The sequence below is a fragment of the Aedes albopictus genome, chromosome 3, assembly GCF_035046485.1.
Source record: "Aedes albopictus strain Foshan chromosome 3, AalbF5, whole genome shotgun sequence".
Taxonomy (NCBI): domain Eukaryota; kingdom Metazoa; phylum Arthropoda; class Insecta; order Diptera; family Culicidae; genus Aedes; species Aedes albopictus.
In genome coordinates, this window is record NC_085138.1 from 417,768,753 (window position 1) to 417,790,572 (window position 21,820).

The window sequence follows — 21,820 nt, forward strand, 5'->3', positions numbered from 1 at the left end:
GCTTGTTTGTATCAAAACATTCCGGGTGCAATCATGTGAATACTTTAGCCACCATCAACTGTTTCGACATGCCAGCCACGCACACACACAAACACATACAGCAGCCAGCCCACCTAGAGCTATCACTTTGCAGCAGCCAGCACTACCAGCCACGTAGAACAGAGCAATCATGTGATGGCATTTCCCGGCTTGTACCACCACGACGGCGGTGGTGTGTGGTTGGCTGGCCCAATTCTTGCCTGTTCTAGATATTTGCGCACCAACAACCCGCATGATGCTGCTGCTGCTACTGCTGCTGTTGTGGCGGAAACTAGCGCATCCTGTGATGCTTTTGTATCACCACCGTACATCTCAATCATTCGGCGTTGGCCAACACCGGCCGCCGCTGCTGGTTGGAATGTGATGCATACAGTGAAGTTGATCTCATCTCCGCTTCATCATCAACACTGTTGTTGTTCTGCGAGGCTAACGCCGCCGTTGCCATTGCCACGTGCGTAATTGTATCACCGTTTTAGAGGAGAGAGTGCACTATTCGACAGCCACATCGGTAAAAAAAGCTTCAAAACAAGAGTAGTGTAGCATGAAAGGGTTTGATCTCATTTTGGAAGCTCTAACAAGCGAGGAAGACGGATGATAGAATGTACGGCTCTAATGATGAGGAGGGGAAACCAAGTATACATGATGTACCGTGTCTTGAACGGCTTGTCACATCCTAGCTGGGAAACTTTCTAGCACATATGTAGCCATATGACTTTCCAGCTCCTGGCTTTAATATTTAACAACTCCTATCTCCTTCAACAACTTAACAACTTGAAAACTCCTATAGCAACATCTACCTGGAATCCTTCCCAGCCTCTATATATAAGTCTTTTCAGTCTCTAGTTGGAATCATTTACAGCCTCTTGTTGAAAACCTTTCCAGCCTCAATCTGGAAGTCTTTCCAACCTCTAGCTGGAATCTTTTCCAGCTTCTAGTTCGAAGATGGAAGTTCCAACCTGTAGCAGGAAGTCTTTCCAGCCTATTGCTGGAAACCTTTCCAGCCTGTTGCTGGAAGCCTTTCCAGTCTGTAGCTGGAGGTCTTTACAGCGTACAGCTGGAAGTCTTTTCAGCCTGTAGCTAAGGAATCCCCGAATGATTTCAGGGAGGAATCTCAGAAGGAATTCCAGGAGAAGCCCTAAAGAAACTCATGGAGGAATCCATGAAGAAAATTCTAGACTAATGTCTACAGGAACTGCTGTATGAATCCCTGAAGCAACTTCTGCAGGAATCTCTGGTGATTCAAGAATATCTCTTAGAGAGAACCCTGCCGAAACTTCTGAAGAATTACCTGATTACAATTTCAGAAGGAAATCCAGGAAGAATCTCCGAAGGAATGAGGAGGATTTCCCTAATGAATTCAAGCAGGAATTCCAAGGGAATTATAGCAGAAATCGCCAAAGAAATTCCAGGAGAAATCCCTGAAGGAATTCCTGCGAGAATTTTTAAAGGAGTTCGAGAAGAAATCCTGGATTTATAGCATATATACGGATAGATATATACACATAATATCCAGGAAAAACCCCAAGCAAGAATCAAAACAGAATTTCAAGAAGGAATCCTCAAAAGAGTTCCAGTGAAAATTTCCAGAGAATTTCTAGGAGTAATCAACGAAAAATACCCCGGAGGAATCTCTGAAGGAATTCCAGGAGGAATTGGCGAAGAAATTCGAAGAGGAATCACCAAAGGAATCCCAAAAGGGAATCCCGAAGGAATTGCAGAAGTAATCCCCGACGGAATATTAGGAGAAATCCTCGAAGGAAGAACCCCCCAGGAGAAATCCCTGAAAGAATTCTAGAAGGAATCCTTGACGGAATTCTAAGAGAAATCCCCAAATAAATTTGAAGAGGAATCACCATAGGAATACCAAGAGGAAATATCGAAGGAGTTCCGGGAGGAATCTCCGAAGGAATTCCAAGCGGAATCCTCAAAGGCTTTTTAAGAGGAAACCCTGATGAAAATTCAAGAGCAATCCCCATATGAAATCCAGTAGGAATCACTAAAAAAATTCAAGAAGGAATCCCCGAAGGAACTCTAGGAAGAATCCCCGAATTTCAGGAGGAATTTCCGAAGGAATTCAATGAGAAATCACCGAAGAAATTCAAGTAAGAAATCCCGAAGGGATTGCAGGAGGAATCTTGGAGGAATTCTATTAGGAATTTCAGAAATCATTTCAGGAGAAATCATCACAATTATTCTAAGAGGAATCACCAAAAGAATTACAGGAGAAAATCCCGAGGGAATTCCCAGAGGAATCCACGACGGAATATGAAGAGAAATCCCTGAAAGAATTTTAAGAGGAATCCATGAACGAAGTCCAGGAGGTACCCCCAAAAGTATTTTAGAAAGAATTTTCAAAGGAGTTGGAGAAAGAAGCCGAAAAGGATTTCTAGAAGGAACCATCGAAAAATATCCAGGAGGAATCTTCAAAGGAATTCCAAGAGAAACCCTTGGATGAATTACAAGAGGAATCCCTCAAGGAATTTTACAAGGAATCTCCGAAGGAATTTTAGGAGGAATCCCTGAAGTAATTCCAGGAGGAAATGCCGAAAGGATTCCAGCACAAATCCCGAACGATTTCCAGCTGTAATCCACAAAGCAATTCCAGCAGGGATTCCCAAAAGAATTTCAGCGGTCATTTCCAAGGGAATTCGAGAAAGAATCCCCAAATTATTTCTAGAAGGAATCAACGAAAAATTCCCAGAAGTAATCTCTGAAGAAGTTCCAGGAGAAATTCCTGGGGGAATGCTAGAACGGACCTCCGAAGGAATTCCAAAACGAATCTCCTAAAGATTTCCGGACGAAATTCTCGAAGGAATTCTTGGAGGAATCACTGAAGAAATTCCAGCAGGAAACCTCAAAGGAATTCTAAGCGGAATCCCCAGAAGGAACTCCATGAGGGATCTGAAGAAATTCCAGGATGAATCTCTGAAGATATTTAAGGAGGAGTCACCAAAGGACGTCCAAGAGGAAACTTCGGAGGAAATCCAGGAGGAATCTCCGAAGAAATTCCAGGAGGAATCTTTGACGGAATATCAGGAGGAATCCCTGAAGAAATTTCAGGAAGAATCCTTGAAGGAAGTTCAGAAGGAATCCCCAAAGGAATTCCAAGAGAAACCCCTAAGGAATTCCAGGAGAAATCCCTGAAAGAACTTTGGGAGGTATCCGTGAAGGAATCCCAATAGGAATCTCAGAAAGAATTCAAGTGGATACCTCCGAAGGAATTCCAGGAGGAACCCCTGAAGAAATTCTAGGATGAATATCCGGAGGAATTCGAGGAGGAATCTTCCAAATAATTCCAGGGGAAATTCCCTTAGGAAGTCCAGAAGGAACCCTTGCAGGAAGTCCAGAAGGAATACCCGATGGAATTCCAGGAGGGTTTCCTGAAGGAATTCCAGGAGAAATCCCCAAAGAAATTATAGGAACAATCCCTGCAGGAATCCCTGGAGAAGCCCCTGAAGGAATTCTGGGAGGAACCATTCGGGGGGGGGATTTCCATTCGGAATAATCGAAAGATTTTCCAGAGGGCACCCCGAAGGAATTCCAGGAGAAATCCATGATGGTTTTCCAAGAGGAAGCCCCTCAGGAAGTCTAGGAGGAATCCCTGAAGGAAGTCCAGAAGAAATACCCGACGTTATTCTAGGAGGATTTCCTGAAGGATTTGCAGGGAAATCCCCGAAGAAATTACAGGAGTAGACCCTGTAGAAATCCCAGGGGGAACCCCTGAAGAAAGTCTAGGAGGAATCTCCGAAGGATTTTCAGGCAGAATTCTCGAAAGATTTTCAGCGGAATCTTTCAAAGGGAATCTTTCCAGGGGAAGGATTTGTAGGAGGTATCTCCTAAAGAATTCCTGGAGGAATTCTAGAAGGAAATCCTGTATAAAATCTTGTAGAAACTCCATGAAAGATCCCTCAAGAATATTCTGGAGATATGTCTGATTATAATCCTAAGAAAATAATTGAAGGAACTCCTACAGGATTCCATAAAAGAAGTTGTTTAGGCTTAAAGATAGGTTTTGATCAGCATTAGAGAAGTTTGTCTGTACTCTCAGTAAAATGCAACAATGTCGCAATTGTAACCATCAGTAATAATAGATCATGTACATAAGCGCATTCATCACACAGTACAATGCACCAAAAGGGTTCAAAAGGTCAGCCAAATAGTATTTAACCACAGCCATGTTCTAGACCAAATCAGTATCAATCTAGTATCAGTGTATCATTTTAATCAGACCACCAAGTTCCGTGTAAATCAGACCCGATTATTCCAACCAATAAACCGAACTATTCAGACAGACCGCGTATCATTTGTGGAACTCCAGTGATTAATCAGATACCGACAGATCAGTACAGACGCTCTTATGTGCGCGAACAGAAGTCCTGTTAGAATTCCTGAAAATGCTTCTGGAAATATCTCTGATGTAACTCCTAAAGGCATCCGTGAGTCTTCCTGGAAAAATCTCAATCTCAATATACAATCTGAAAGAACCCAGGTGCAATCGCTTGAAGAACTTCATGGGAGAATCCCTAAAGGAATTTCTCAAGAAATCCGCTAAGGAATATTTGAAGGAACTTTAATGCAGGAATCCCAGAGTTGTCCTGGAACTTCTGGAGAGATTTCTGAAGGAACTTCTGTGGGAATCAATGAATAAATTCAGGAGGAATCTCTGAAAAAAACATCTGCAAGAATCCCTGAAACTCCTGGAGGAATCCCTGCAGGAACTCCTAGACTAATTTTTAAAGACCTCCTGCAGGAGTTTTGGAAGAAACTTCTTACCGAATTCTTGATGGATCTCCAGGAGGCATTTATGAATTCTCCTGAAAGAAACTCTGAAAAATTTTCACGAGGGCCCGAAGCAGTTTCAAGAGGAATCCGCGAAGGAATTTTGGGAGGGATTCTCGAGATAGTGATCGCGAGATCAACTTTGTGTAAGCTTAACTTTGTTCGTGCACTGATCACCGGCGCGAAAAATGAAAATCGGCGGCGTGACAAACAGCGACGTATTGCGCGCCGCCAGCGTCGGCGTCAGCGTGGAACGAAAAGTGTCGGCTGTGAACGAAAAGTGTCGGCAGCGGCGGCGTGGCGCGGCGGCGCACAGGTCTAGCTGGAAGCCTTTCCATCCTGTAGCTGAACACAGTGAACACCTTTCCCCCCCTGTAGCTCGAAGCCTTTACAGGCCCCTTTTTTAGTTTCTATCTTAAGCCTGTGCACAAGGAGGGGGAAGGGGGGGGTTTGGGTGTTAAACCCCTCCCATTACCGACGCTTCATACACTAGCCGCCCCTCCGCCTTTCGCTGAAATTGAGAAAAACCCCTCCCTTGGCGCCACTTCTGTGCACGGGCCTGTTCTATCTGAAAACCTTTCTAGACTTCAGCTGAAAGCTAGCTGAAATGTGGAAAAGCTAACTTTGACTCCTGAGGGCAGCTTTCCAAAAGCATTTGGAGCTTCTAGTTGAAGTTCCCTCAAATATCCGGGGGCTTCTCCAGTGGTTCATAGCATATGTTCGAACTTTTGGGAGAAGCTTTTTGCTCTCCCAAGAGGTGATTTTTGAATATCTGTAGGAAGATTATTCAGATATAAAAAATGGCTCCTTAGAAATGTTCACTTCTCTGCTTCAAAGATATGATTTTTCAGTTCCAGAGGAAATTATTATTATTATTATTATTATTTTATTTAAGAGGTTTTAACTTCCAGAGGAAAACTAAAGACGAGAAAATATTATTCAGTATCTGAGTGCAGCTTAAGCAGCTTCTATGAGGAGGTTTACCAGTTTTTTTTAACAAGCTGCGTTCAGCTTTTAACGAAAAATCACTATTAACACTTTGGAGCCGAAGGGGTCCTCGGCAATGAAACCGAACATTATAAACATATTCGAGGCCAATGAGTTAGCGACAGCAGTTAAAAAACAATCCGGCTGCAAAAGGTTAAGCTTCAAAGAGTAATATAATTTATTTGCGTTCAACTTATTTTTTTTTTTAGTTTTTTACTTGCATTCGAATATAAAATTCTTAAATACACCATTTATTCATCACTTTTCTTTGCAGATATTATCTGAGCTAAATAATATGTTATCATAATCGGAAAATGCCCTTCAAATTAACTTAATTAACTCTTCTAACCCCTATCGCAGCGACCATCCATCCCGGGTGCGCCTGAACGCTGCGATTAATTTTCAACACAACCGAGATAATAAAAAGTGGCAACTCCCTCCGCTCAAATTAGAGATAATACACCACTACTGGTAACGCGCGTATTTCCTCAAAGATCCCAACGGCTTACCCCTCCTGGCTCCAGACCACCGGAAACAAAAACCCGCTTTGTTCGGGGAATGCCATAAAAAGAGCCGCACCCCTACAAACTGCTGCTGCTGGTGCTGCTGCTTCGGCTGTTTGCTAGTGAACAGTTGAAATTAATTGCAAACAGCATCATAAAAGCGCACCATAAAGTGAAATTGGTGGCTCCCGGGAGGAGCTCCACGGGATGGAGGACCGTGCATTGGAAAAATGCTGTCAGAACTGATTGTGAAGAGGATCGGTGCGTTGGGAAAGTTGAATGAAACGCCGAAATTTGATAACTTGATGATACGGAAGTTCGGGATTTTGAAACTTTGCTAAGTAAGTCAAGAAATTAGAAAAAATAAATGCTCAAATCTACAGATAGGTTCAAAAGAGACAGATTTTTCTGTGTGTTATACGGACTAATTATAGTTAGAATTTCTATAATACGGAAAGGATCCGCTCCATCCGAGGTTTCATAGTATTGATGACTGAGGTTCTGCATGATATGCTATTGTGACGATTAGCACCAATTCACCGTACTATAGGAACCCTAACTGTATGTCTGAAGGTTATTTCAGCTACTGAAAGGTCATGTTCCAGTGGCGTCCAGATTTCCCAAATAAGTAGAAGCAGGTCCGTGTACAGAAAAGACGACAAGAGAGGGGTTTTTCCTAACTTTGGCCAAGGGCGAAGGGGCGCCTAGTGTATGGAACATCGGCAATGGGAGGGGTTAAACCCCCAAAACCCCTCCCTTGTGCACGGGCTTGAGTAGAAGTAGTTACTAGTAAATTTGCAATCTTGATGCAAATTTTCTGCATTCCCTTAACGACCTTACCGATGGTCTTACTTCTCGCATGACCATCGAATCCATTTCTACGCCAAAGAGTATGATGCACCATCAGAAACTACTGCACCGAAGCTACCATTTTGTATCTCCAAAGATGACAGAAGGGACCAACTATAGCAAGGCATCGTGCATGCAGCTTCTCGAGAGCACCACCACCGTCGTCGCCAGCCAAGAAAAAGGAAAAGTCGACGAAAATCGGTTTCGCTGGTAATGGCAACAACCGATCTGTTCAGAGGTCGCCTCCCTCCCATCCATCCCGACAAGCTCCGCAATACGAAGAGCACTTCTCCAACCGAGCCTTTATTATCCCTGTGCAGTCAGAGCGAGTGGTATAGGAACGAGTGCATGTGTGTGTCTGCGTGTTTATGTCGGTCTCCGGGCCAAAGGGAACCTGATCGCAATACAAAACCCTCAGCTTCATAATGGGTATCATTTTTCTTGTTTTTCCTTGAAGCGCCGCCGTGTTCTGCTGACTGCAACGGATACGGATGGAACCGACTCACGACGACTGGACTGCTACTGGCATTGTGCTCGAAATAGAAGACTCTTCCCCTTCCCGGGGGCGGGAGGCAAGAAATAAAACATTGTGCATGGTCGGTCGGAGAGGTTCTGAGACTGAGTTTTGTCGGTTGGTAAAAAGGCGATAACCCTCTTAATATAAATTGCATTCGATTAAGCTTCTTTCGACTCGTGTACGAGTTTAAGAAAGGGCCGGAGTTGGACGACTATCATGCACCACAACATACATGTATTGTGGTGTGGTCCATTGTTCCGTAAATTGAACGCAAACATGGCGACAGATAGTGTGATTTATTGATATTAACTTGCCTGTCGTTGAACTCGAGGAATTATTCCATGTTGCTTCAGAGGTTAGTAGGAAAAAAGGTTTTTAAAGCTACACGCACTATCTTTTGATTTCAGGGCTGAAAAATTATGCAAAATTTCAATGTAAAATCAAATGAACTGTAAAACAGTTAGGAGCATCTATCAGAAGAAGCTTTTATTCTTCATAAAAAAAAATCTTTTCTTCCAAAGAGGAAACTGTGGAAGAATTTCTAGAAGAAATTTTTCAAGGGATTTATTTTAGATTTTTTACCGATGATTTCTTCGAAAATTCTTTATGAGATTTTTCAGTTAATTTGTCAAATAGAGTCCTTTTATTTTTATTTATTTTATGTGCTACTTATGCGCCCCAAAGGTATCGAAATCATTCATTTATGGAATGGGAAGAATTTTCGTTTTTTTCGCACCCATAGATATGCGAAAAAAACTTTTCTTATATGTACTTATCTTTCTGCATGCGCTTCTATGTATAGTCGTACTAAAATCAGCTTTGCAATTTAAAAAAAAGACGCGGACACCGTCTTCAGCCAGAGGCTGTACAGACTGAATGAAACTTAACACTAGACAAGGGACGCACGGAGCATGCACCAGTGGATAAGGAGAAGAAACTATTCTCACGAAAAGTTTCATCGCCCGGAGCGGGAATCGAACCCTCACCCCATAGCATGGTGCGATTAGAAGCTTGGTGACCCTAACCGCACGGCTACGAGGCTCCACGTTAGTTCAATTTAGGAAAGGTTGAGGAGCCTCTTTTATTATATATAGTGATTGCTCAATGCTCATGTGAATTTTTACGAAATTATTAAATAAAATATGAAAACCTTAATTAATCCACCTAGCGGTGATGGCGCCTTTCTCGTACCTTAGAAAACTGATTTCGACAAAACTCAAGTAGCATGTCGATGAATATCGCACTTTCATACGTTTAACGAAAATCATTTCATGACACCAGAAAACATATCGTAATCTGGCTTATGGTGTTTGAGCCTTATACTCTTAAAAAAGCCACAATCTTTAATTTTCAGCCGCCATTTTGGATTTAAGTCCACCATCATGGATATTCTGGTTGAAATTTTGGATTCCAGACTTCTTCCCCATACCAGATATACCCATATTGAAAGCTTCTAGAGCCTCAAACTCCGTTAAGTAGCCGCCGTTTTGGATATTCCGGTCGCCATTTCTGAACTCATGACATTTTCTACATATCAAATATACCCAGATTTCATGATTTTAGATCCTAAACCTCCATCAAACAGCCGCCATCTTGAATTATGAGACACCACCTTGGATGTTCTGATCGACAGTTTTAAACTCCGGGCATCTTCCCCATACCAAATATAGCCATATTATGGTTTAAGAGCCCAAAACACCGTTAAATATCCGCATATTTGAATTTGGAGCAGCCGTTTTGATTTTGGACAACTCTCTTGGATATTTTGGACGTCATTTCTGCACTCAAGACATCTTCCCCATATTAAATGTACCGATTGCATGGTTTTAGAGCCTAAAACACCATTAAACAGCCGCCATCTTGAATTTTGAGTCGTCATCTTGGATTTTAGACCACCATCTTGGATATTCTGGTCACCATTTTTGGACTTAGAACACTTTCCCCATACCAAAAATACCCAAATTGCATGATTTTAAGGCCTAAAACTCCATGAAACAGTCGCCATCTTGAATTTGTAGTAGCCATCTTGGATATTTTGGTCGTCATTTTTGGACTCCAGACATCTTTCTCATACCAAACATACCCATACTACATGGTTTTATGGCCTAAAACATCATTAAACAGCCGCCATCTTGAATTTTAAGCTGCCATCTTGAATTTTAGATCACCATTTTGGTTAATCAAGTCGCCGTTTTTGGACTCCGGACATCTTCCCTATACCAAATATACCCATATTGCATGGTTTTGGAGCCTTAAACACCATTAAACAGCCGCCATCTTAAATTTTGAGCCGCCATCTTCAATATTAGGCTGCCATCTTGAATTTTGGGCCACCATCGTGGAATTTCTGGTCTCCATTGTTGATTTCCACATAAAATTCGTCAACCATACTAAAGCCTACAAAAATCTCCGCAGTATGATGTGTCCCATGATGGGGCTTGGTTCAGTTTTATATACGGCCAGTTCTACCTGTGCTGGTCCGGATCTCTGAAATGGCCATTACTCCAGAACGCCTTGACCGATGCGGCCCATTTTTAATAGCAAACAATGTGACAAAAATCCGGTTCGGTTCGAGCTGTAATCCGAAAAATCGGCCAATGGGAAGTGCCTTAAAAGTTAGTGAACTTATTTTGCGCACAGACATACACACATACAGACATCATCTCAATTCGTCGAACTGAGTTGATTGGTATACACTCCCGTTCAAAAGTTTGGGGTCACCCCCTCAAAAACATGTCATTTTTTAGGCCCATATCTCCGCCAATTTGCGTCCGATTTCAAAACCCTAGGTTTCATTCAAAAGATAATAAGTCAAAGAAACTTTGAACATGATTTAAAAGAAACTTTTACTAAAAATTTGTATGTAAACTTAACCCAAAGTTACCAAATTTCCTAAAAAATAAATACAAACTTACGGCACTGTCGCTGGAAATTGGGTCGACCAAATTTTAAGATGAGAGCGGTAATATCACCCATTTTCTATAAGCTTTCAACTGCTTTTTACAGAACTTAGCTAAAAAATCTAGAAAAAAAGTTATTAAGTAAATTATTCTTTGATGTCATCGACCAAAAGTTTGGGGTCACCCCTCAAAATGCTGTATCGGCCAAAAGTTTGGGGTCACTATCGTAAAACTTGGAAAAGTGATTTGTTGATATCTTTGTCATCTTTCATTCAATTTTAATTCTTCTTGGCTTATTTGAAACAAAATGAATGATACTTACTGCATAGAAATTGAACCACACATATTTGTTGAAATTTACATACTAATACTTAACGTAAAGTTGCCTCATTTTTTGAAGTGTGGTGTGTTAATTTTGCTTAACATTTTTATTAACAAAAATCGTTAAAAACGTTAAGTTAAAGACAACAAACGTAAATTTAGTTTATTATCTTTGAAAAGAGCCAAAGAGAATTAAAATTAAACTATAGATAACGAAGATATCAACAAATCACTTTTCCATGTTTTACGAAAGTGACCCCAAACTTTTGGCCGATACATCATATTGAGGGGTGACCCCAAACTTTTGGTCGATGATATCAAGGATTAATTTACTTAATAACTTTTTTTCTAGATTTTTTAGCTAAGTTCTGTAAAAAGCAGTTGAAAGCTAATAGAAAATGGATCATATTACCGCTCTCATTTAAAAATTTGGTCGACCCAACTTCCAGCGACAGTGCCGTAAGTTTATATTCATTTTTTTTGAAAATTTGGCAACTTTGGGTTAAGTTTACATACAAATTTTTTTGAAAAAGTTTCTTTTAAATCATGTTCAAAGTTTCTTTGACTTATTATCTTTTGAATGAAACCTAGGGTTTTAAAATCGGACGCAAATTGGCGGAGATATGGGCCTAAAAAAATGACATGTTTTTGAGGGGGTGACCCCAAACTTTTGAACGGGAGTGTATGTGACTTGACCCTCTGAGCCTTTTATCGAAAATTCGTTTTTTGAGTGACCATATAGCCTTTCAGTACACTTTGGTGTACGAGAAAGGCAAAAAGTGACCAGTTCCATTTCTAAAAATAATGTGCTTCTTCAAATTGTGAGAGAAATCAGCTGTGCTTTCATACGTAATCTTAATTTCTCAGCCTCAACATGTGACAACCGCCTTAGAATTAACTGCTTCAGAAATTCGTCCATAATTTTCTACAGATTTCCGCTCTGATTCTTTTGAGAGATTCCTCCAGAATATTTTCGACGAATTTATTAACACTGCTTATACCAACAGGGTTTTTGTAACGTAAAGTACCGACAGGCAAAAAAACGTGGAACTAATTTTTTTGCACATCCATATCTCAGCAGTTAGTGAACCAAATTTCAATCTTTTTGCGTTAACGGAATCCTACACTATACTAGAGAGGTGTAGTGAAAGCCGATTGGAATTTCATGCAGCTTCCGGTGAGAACCAGGCGAAAATATTAGTTCCACATTTTTAACTTCTTCCGGTTCCGTTTTGTTCCCGGATTGGTTGTGAGTACCATGTCTTTGTAGCGAGTTCTTTCGGAACCTCGAAAAGATAGCAACATTCTGTCTTCGGCAAAGATGTTCAGAACAACAACCACTTCCTGGTGATGGATTTCGTAGTTCCGAATTTCCCCACCACGTGGCGCTAGTGTACATAGTGACTTCCGGTACGACTTTGGTGGGATATAGCACGAGATTGAAGCCAGATAGGAAGATGCGATCTTCGGCAAAGTTGTTCAGGACTACGAGTACTTCCAGTTCATGAAGAGCATAGTTCGGAATTTCACCACCACGTGGCGCTAGTGTACGTGGCTACTTCCGGCATTACTTTGGAGGGATATAGCACGAGGTTGAAGCCAGATAGGAAGATGCGATCTTCGGCAAAGTTGTTCAGGACAACGAGTATTTCTAGGCCATGTAGAGCATAGTTCAAAATTTCACCACTACGTGGCGAATCGTGTAACCGTTGTTACAAGATTCAAATTAGATTTTTTGATGCGCCATTTTAATCGAGTATTTAGGTAAGTTCACAACTTCAGCGATTAGAAAACCACTGGGCTACAATCATGTTCTACAGCTAAACATGGCGAGAATAGAATCAGAGCATGATGACGTCACGGAACTAGGAGATGGCTGAAGGGTTCGAAGGACTTTCGGTGGGCGGCCATCATTCACTTTAAAACAGGCGAGCGTGTAGATCAGACGTGCTTAAAGTTAAATAATTAGTGGAGTGAAGATAGCCAGGAAGAAGGCCAATAGTGAGGTGTGCCTAGGTTATCCCGAATTCAGGTAACTAGAACCTCGAATACCAGATAGATCGAGACTGATCCTGGATTGTCCTTCGATAGGACTAGCCTTCTGATTGGCGCGTCGAAGGACCGCCAGTGCACGCCACGATCTGGGCTTCCGTAAGGTGCCCAAATCTAATCGTTAAGGACTGACACTGTTCCTCTGGCTTCGGGCCATAAACGCTAAGGAGGAACTAGCTCTCGGACAAAAGCCCTAATTACCAAGGAGAGATTCTCTTCTCGATTCGACAGAGGGCGGCCTTGCCGTCGTCGACCAACTACGTTTGAAGGAAGCGCCTGTAGTCCAGAACCAGCTCCACAAACCGCCATTCCAGTCCATCTCCAACCGCCATTGTAAGTTCGGGATTCCAAAGATCATCGGTAGCTGCTCCGCCATCTTGTCGGTGGACTACAACGAGCCTGGTCAGCCATCGCTGGAACAACAGCCCCGCCGCGAGCGCTCGCAGGTTTGCAGCCAAAGAAGGTACGTGCAGTGAACCAGTGACCACAACAGAACACCACAATACACCGTAGATTCGAACCGCTTTAGTGTTAGTTATTTAAATCCTTGAGCGCCCTTATAGATCCGCGAAGCCCCTCCGGTTGCCCGGTAGCGCGCCGACCCTGTGACTACGTCCGAGTCTCGCTCTGCTGAGTTGTTCTCGTGCAGAACATTAGTTACACACCATACAAAAAACCAACTCATTACTACAAATCTAGTATTCACTTATTCCTTCTGGGAATCCCGGAAAAAGTTCTTCTCAAAAAGTTCTTCTGAAGGAATCACAAAAAATAATTCCTGGAGGATTTTTGATACTTCAAAGAGGAAACTTCTGAAAGAATCGTGGAAAGATCCCTCGAAAAATATTAATTAAATTGTTCATATAAAATCGCGTTGGAGATTTACAGTCACTTCGGAATTTCTCCGGAATATCCAACGAAATTCCTTGAAAAATCCCAGAGGACTCTTGTGGAAATCCTTAAAGGACGGAGTGAATTCCAGAAGGAATTTTTGAAGGAACACTGGCAGAAATTCCGGTTGAAATTCCCAGAAGGAGGAATTTTTGAAGGATTTCTTGGATAAATCCCTGAAACAACTCCTGGTTGATCTTGGAAAATTTTGGAGGATTTCCAGAAGGAACTTCGGGAGGTATTCATAAAAAAAACTCCAGAGGGAATCGTTGAAGGAGCTTCTGCAAATCCAAAAAAAGGCTCCAAGAAACTCCTATAAGAAAATCCTACATGGAACTTCTTGACGAATCCTAGAAAACAATTCTTGAGGATTCCTAGAATTAATTCTTGGAGGAACATCAGAAGAAATTGCTGGAGTAGTTTTAGTAGGAACTCCTGGGGGTCCCTCGAAGGAACTTCTGGAGAAATTTAAGAAAAAATACTTTATATCAATCTCTGAAGGCACTCCTGGAGGAATTTCAAAAAGAGCTCCTGAATGAATCTCAGAAAAAAAACTCTAGGAGGAAACCAACGGGAATGACATATCCTTTTCTAATCGGAAAATCCGCATTTATTCGTTCCTAACCGTCGCTAGCCGCTGCTAACTGAGCCGCAGGCGCAGCTAGACGCGGTTAACGACGGTTAGCAACGGATAAATGCGGATTTTTCCGGTTAACAAAGGAAATGTAATTCTCCATGGAGGAAACTGTGAAGGAACTTCCGTTGGAAAATCAGAAGGAACATCTGAAGGAATGCCTAACTAAATTTATGGAGGATTATCACTCTGCAGCAAGCGAACTCGCTAGAATATTTTTACTAACTGAAGTTCACCCAGAAGCCCATGATTGTATATTTAAAAATATTGAGCTTTGCAAGGATTTCGCGACGATCGTGTAAATGTTCAATCTTTGACAGCACAATGTTCATACATCCAACAACAAAGGAAGTCAGTTCACGGAAGACAGTCGCGTCGTAGTGAATTGGTGAAACAAAAAGACGTGTGCGAAACATTCGGGCATTTGCTCTACGGTCGGAAAGAGTGTATAAATCGGCGATCGGGTGTATTTACATACGGCGCGGACGAATGGACAAGACTTCAGACTTCGGTCGACCCGGAGAAGGACGATTCAATTGGGTGAAAACGCTTTGGAAAAGTGTTGTGAAGATCCACCACACGTCGGCGGAATAAAACTGAAAATCTCGTGAAGAAAATCGAGAGTGAAGAAGACTGAAGATTGTCTGAGAGTGGCTCCTGCTCCTCCGGCCGGACTGGTCACCGACCGTTCTGGATTGTTTGCTAGCCGCTGCGCTGCGGGAAGATGGCAGCTATCAATGGTTCCTGTTGGGATTAATGGACCAGCCGGAGCAATACATTTACCTGATGAGATCTTTCTGATTTATCTATTAATCATACATTTCTGGAACGAAAATGATCTGTCTTAGCAAAACCAACCCCAACAATGATTATCTATTCGCATTACTCAATTATACTGCATACTAGACCATTCCCTAACCAAAATCTTAACTCCTTTCTATTTACGAGAGCGTCGGTGAGTCGCTGGCCTCTCGTTCAACAGATATTGTTCCTTCCCTACTATCCCTTCCCATCCTCGTAACGAAGATTATGCAACAGGCAGGATATTTGAGGTAGGCAAAATTGTGTTTCTTTTCGTTTCAGAGAGCGATCAATGGCGCTTAAGCCTAGGCTTGTTAGCCAGGACACAGTGAAAATGCCTTTGCCCCATCTCTGAAGCAAGAAGGCCCATGGAGTGACAAAATCTCTTAGCTATGTCACTCCCAACCGGGGGGAGCGACACTAGTTTTGTCAAGCCGAAAACCCCCAAAAAAAAAAAGCCGAAAAAAGTCGAAAAAAACCGGTAAAACCCGCAAAACTTTTGCGGGTTTCAGCGACTTTTTTGGGCTTTTTTCAGCTTTTTTGAGGTTTTTTTGGCTTGGCAAAACTAGTGTCGCTCCCCCTGCACAGCAACACATCTACATGATCTACTCAAATACACTACACAATCTGAATCTTGCCGCATCACTCGCTTATAGTGAATCCCCAATCAACCCATTCCAAATATCCTACTCCTTGACACCTATGGGGGCGCCGGTGAGTCGCTGGCCTTTCATAAAGTAGGTGTCATATCATCACATCCTTTCCTTTCCTCGTAACGGAGAAGATGGGCGTGGCCGGTAATGGAAGTTTCATGTCTTTTTTACTTCAACCTCTGATTGGAAAGCTGCTCCTTCCCAAACAGCATTCCATAAGCAATTAGAATAGGAGTATTAAAGTTTTAACATGACAACTTCCAGTTTGCAATCTACGAATTACTCCGTTACCACGCAACGCAACGCAACGCAACAATGGATGTATGACCAACAACAAAGGAAACCGATTAGTCTGGAATAAAACAATCATTATTCGAATAAACTCACAGTTCACTTCGGAAGAACAACGAAATTAGTCGAAATTAATTTTGACGGCTTCCATTCTCAGTTCCGGTCCCGGAGCTCATTTTTTGTAAGCACGGAACGCTCAAACGTTGAAATTATTAAGTTCGCGCATCGGTCCTTTAGCTTGTGCACCCTTGGATGCAATGTCCTGCACTCTGCCACAAGAAATTGGACGTGTACTTGGTTGATGATCTTCCGGGTTTTATGTAAGTTATCCAATCCGATGTAAGTATGTCAGCGTGGACATTAAGAAAGATGATATTGAAAGCCATTGTCAAAGGAAAGTAACCACCACCAGGGCAAAATATAAGTTAATTTCGAAGTTAAATGATTTCGGTGACGTTACAATAAGGAAGCATTCAAATTCTTCTAAAGATGTATTCGTAGATGGCATTTAATGGGTTACGTACATAAGGCTGAAACACGAAAGGCTGAAATGACAAAAGGCTGAATTACGAAAGGCTGAATCACAAAAGGCTGAAAATGTCAAAAGGCTGAAATAACATAAGGCTGAAATAATGATTCGACTAGTTTCCAAACGGCGAGCCTAAAGGCAACACTAACATCACAGACAAACAGACATTACAACACTATAATTATTCATATCGTACACTGATATAATGATCTCTATGAAAATTTGCTAGTTGGCCGATCACTCAGCCCTGATACTTGCATTGGTTTTGCTTGAGTTTGACATTTGACGCACACTACCGCTCAATGGTTGATGGTTCATTGGACGAACATGCTTCCGTTACTATGTTCGAAATCGGAAAGCTTGAGGACTGTTTTTCAGCGCTAAAGTATGCATCATTGATCGCCTACATAACTATGACAGTATTTCTCCAAAAAATAGCATATATTTAAAAGAAGGAAAAATCTCTGATCACATTGTTGGTAGCTGTAAGGGCTCATTCAAATATTACGTAACGCAAAATTTGTCAATTTTAAACTCCCTCCCTCCCCGACGTAACAACTTTTGTATGGACAATTTTGAAATTTTGTATGAAGCGTAACACAGCGCTAGACCCCCTCCCTCCCCCCTTTGCATTACGTAATATTTGAACGAACCCTAATGGCAAGCAATCTCCATAACAGCATGACTCGAACGAATAGCTCATGCTCAAAGAAGGAAAAATCTCCAATTGAAATACGATCAGAATTTTTTGTGTTAGTTGGTATGCATCATTAGCCTCTTCACTAAGCACATTCTATGACTAGGACTCATATAGGGTAAGTGTGCCGATCGTTGTGGTAATAAAGTAAATTAATTCAAAAAAATATGATCGTACCATCTAATGAGCGGTTTCAAAACGTTAGTCGGTAGTTTTCTATCCAAATTTGCTGGGAAAAATATGAAAACTATCGTTTCTCTCTGTTTTCGATCAATAATCGCATACCACAACAATAGGCACACTGTTCCTATTATGGAGGTAAAATTTAATTTCGGTTCCTAATGTTGCGGTATCCCATTGAAATCATATGGGATACCGCAACATTAGGAACACTACCGCAACAATAGGAACACTACCGCAACAATAGGAACACAGCAGCAGAAATATTAAGGAAAATATTTTTTTAAACTAGGTTTTTGGGCAAAACTTAAGCACACAAAAAGTGCAATCTTATAAATTAGGGGCTGTCCATAAACCACGTGGTCATGAGAGGGGGGGGGGGGTTCGGCCTATGAGCATTTTGTATGGACGAATAAAAAATTTTGTATGGACAAATGACCACGCGGGGGGGGGGGGGGGTTAAGAAATCCCAAAAAAAATGACCACGTGGTTTATGGACAGCCCCTTAAGCATAATACATCTATTAAAAATACCTTTTGGTAACATTTCAGTCGAAAAAGTGCTCAAATGCCACTACCGCAACATTAGGTACTACCACAACGAAGGGAACAATTACCCTATATAGCCGATCTGCTTAGCGAACAAGTAGTCATGCTGAGGGTGACGGGTTCGATTCTCCCTCGGGCCAGAAACTTTTTGTAATGGAAAATTCCTTGACAACCGCGGGCATAAAGTATCTTCCTGCCTGTCACACGATATACAAATGCAAAGTGGTCATCGGCAGAGAAGGCTCTCAATTAATAACTGTTGAAATGCGTATAGAAGCTGAAAGTAGGCTTTGTCTCAGTTGGGGCGTTACGCCAGAAAAAAAAGAAGAAGAAGTATTATAACTCATTTCCTACATTTTTGCAATTTCAGCCTTTTGTGCATTCAGCCTTTTGAAATTCAGGCTTGTGTTAGCATCCCCATTTAATGAAATCGACACTGATTCTTCATTAGGGCCTAACTGACATTTTCGATTTCTCTCATCGATCCTCTCTTTGTGTTATTACAGAATGTGTATTGAGTTTTCCCAAAACTTTTTGATTGAAATGCGAAGGAGATATGTAACATCTTGCTATAGAAACAAAAAGAATAATGATTTTGTTCGTTTTGATCAAGTTATTAGCAAAAGAGAGAGTCGACGAAGAGAAATCGATCAATTCAGTTAGGCCCTTATGAAAAATCATTGTCGAAATATTATTTTGTTTGTGTACATTGTAAATCGATTATTTATTAATCGATTATTTGGGAACAAAAAACTTCGACACCCCTAACATCTTTTTTCGAGAAATGTCACCTTGCACGGTAAACTAAAATTGATCAAAATAAAATTATTGACTTTTTCTGACAACAGGTGGTGCTGTAATTATTCGTAAACGGCGTCTCCATGTCGTTGTATGGGAAAACACGAAGTGACCTATATTGTTAATATAGTATATTTGTTACCATATAATATCTCATTTATCGAACAACTTGTTGCACAGGCTCCACCTCCTGCACTTTTTCGGTTGCACAGCTGTGAGAATCGATGTTGCAGTCGTGCAGAAACGACTTTTGCATTTGTCGCATAGAAATTACCGTGATTTAGTTGTAACAAAGTGTGCTGCTTGGGGAAGCTTCAGGTATTACGCAATGGCTTCATGCTGCGAATGTGAGAATTGCCGAGCAATCACTAGTCCACAAAGCGATATCTCAGATCATCTTCTGTCGTCTGTCACATAAAACGAATGAGTTCGTGGGAAGTTAACAAGCCGGCTTCATCGACGGCCGGTCAACAACGTACCAGATCTTCACCGTACAGAAAATTCTCCAGAAATGCCGTGTATACCAACACGACATGATTCGTCTAGAAAGTTATGTTGGATTACTTCGAGGTACATCCAATTCTTTATTCGCACGGATCGTTATTTCGCCGTCACTTGATCAATTTTCAACCAATTCACATGAAAATTTGTACACAGGGAGACACCGGATCGCACGAGCTCGCTGCACTCCCAACATCCAGAAGATGACCAAAACCGTAAGAATACGGTAGGCAGGCCATGTTGCAAGAATGTCGGACAACAACCCAAGTATTGTTGATTTTGTATTATCCTAGTTGTGATATTGTGTGAATAAATATTTTGTACCGTCTATCTATAAACGTATATAAAATAGCGAAAAATCAAGATATTTCACATTATTTCAAAACCAAGACTTGATTAGAGGCTTTTACCAATTTCAAAAACAATCTAAAAATTTCATCCCACTAATTCCATTCTGCGCCATTCGGTCATGAAGTAACAAAAAAGCCAAAAGTGAACAATGGCATTCCGAAGGAATTTCCGCTTTTCTGTCATGACAACACGAATTTAAAAAAAATCAACCACCATGCACAAACCTCTGACAATATTGTGATTAAAATTCCTCCGTGGCCAAAACACGAAAATGTTTTCATTTTCCTCTATGTGCTTTTCCCTGCTCCGATAAAAATAAGACACACTAGGAGGAGACTAAACAAAAAACCTTCCACCGGAATGTGGTGGTATTCGTGATTTTACTGTCGTTGGTTTTTTTGTTCGCTATTTTCGCGGTGAATTTCACTCCGGTCGATTGCCACCCGGAACTGAACCTAACCGACGGACGGACGATGGCTAGTCGTTCGTTAGTCCAGCAATGATGACGACAAACTCCGCTCGGCTCGGAAATTGACCAAAATTGCTGAAATTATTCTGCTTTCTTCGCTTCTGCCACCCCGAGCTGAGCACAGCAGCGTGTCAGTTGACCCAAATTCTAGTAGGTGCCGCACCAGCTGGTGCCCGGACTTTTTGGATTGGTACCGTGCGGTGGGGTAATTTTGATCCTACGTCTGTTTTGCATAATACATTTGGAAGGTTGATTGCATCGAAAACAACATAAGGAAGATGGTGTGGCAAGACGTTGTCATTAGGAAAAACATGGTTTTCTGACGAATCTGATTGGATTCGAATCGCAAACGACCCATGTTCCGCCGCCACACGGTACCGACGCTTTTTTTTTGACAAGCCCGGGGTAAATCTCCACCCGGATTGTGATGTCGCTGGTTTTTGTTTGTGTTTGTTCATGTTGACCAAGAAATAAATTCAAAGGCGTTCTTTCTGTTTCGTTTTTTTTTTCTCTTGCTTGTTGGGTGGACTACCAAAGGAATTCCCTTGCCAATGGCGGTGACGTGGAAGAATGATTAAAATGAATCACTTAATTTTGGCTTTCTGTTTGTTCTGTGTCATGACGACGAGGTGACCTGCTCGCTTTCTCCCATCCACCCCCTGTCGTCGTCCGGTCACTGAGCAATTTGTTCCGGGCTGCCATATTCACCCGGGGGCAAATAGCTTATGAGTCGAGTGGTCAGTGTTTGCTTTTAGGATCTTTGTTTTTTTTCCTAGCGCAGGGGTTTCAAGGTTGACATGTTGTTGGCTTTGGGAGGACAGTTCTGCTTACCTTTTGGGCGACGAAGATTTCGTAGATGGCGCAGATGCCGGTGATGGTGATGCCTTGCTCCTTGCAAAGCATCGCCGTCGCTACGAAGATCATTGCCAGCGTCAAGTAGCGCCAGCCTGAAAAAGAAAAAGAAAAACAAATATATTTATGAAAAGTTTTGTATAATTATATTGTCAAAATCTCAGTGTAGGAAAGAATATCCCAGTCCCAGGCCAGTCCGGTGTTTGGCCATAGTGCGTTATTCAACCCGTTGCATACATTTATTTTTTACTAGTAGATCCTAATATGGTGTAATAATTACAGATGTAAAAACAACGGATTTTGATTGAAAACTGAAAGAAAAAAAATTCCTTAAAAACCATCTGCTCCTATTTGTCTATGTAGGCCAGGGTGCATCTAAAAACTATATTGTTGACGATATCTACTGGGTGCACCTGTCTTTCACCGCATTGTCCTTCTCTTACTACCACTTAGCCAACGAGTCCGCTCTGACAATACTCCTCACGTTCGTGGTGTTCGCTGGTAGCATTCTATGTTCTCTGCCAGAGCATCATCCCCACGATAGCATCTACTGCCTCCGTCGAAATGGTTCGGTACGCGCTCGCGACCCGCATGGCCATGAGTCAGAACGCTCTATTCAGCTTCACACAATTCCGCTTTGTGTTTAGCGCTGGGCCCAGGCCGGTACTCCATACCTCA

General features: G+C 41.7%; 1 protein-coding gene across 1 annotated transcript in view; it reads right to left on the reverse strand.

Annotated features, from left to right (window-relative positions):
* The window catches only part of LOC109403142 (protein O-mannosyl-transferase Tmtc3), an 804,586-nt gene that overhangs the window by 350,087 nt on the left and 432,679 nt on the right, over positions 1 to 21,820 (reverse strand). The window contains exon 6 of the mRNA XM_029875707.2: positions 21,122 to 21,237. Coding sequence (XP_029731567.2) covers positions 21,122 to 21,237 — 116 coding nt within the window. The remainder of the gene's footprint in view (positions 1 to 21,121; positions 21,238 to 21,820) is intronic.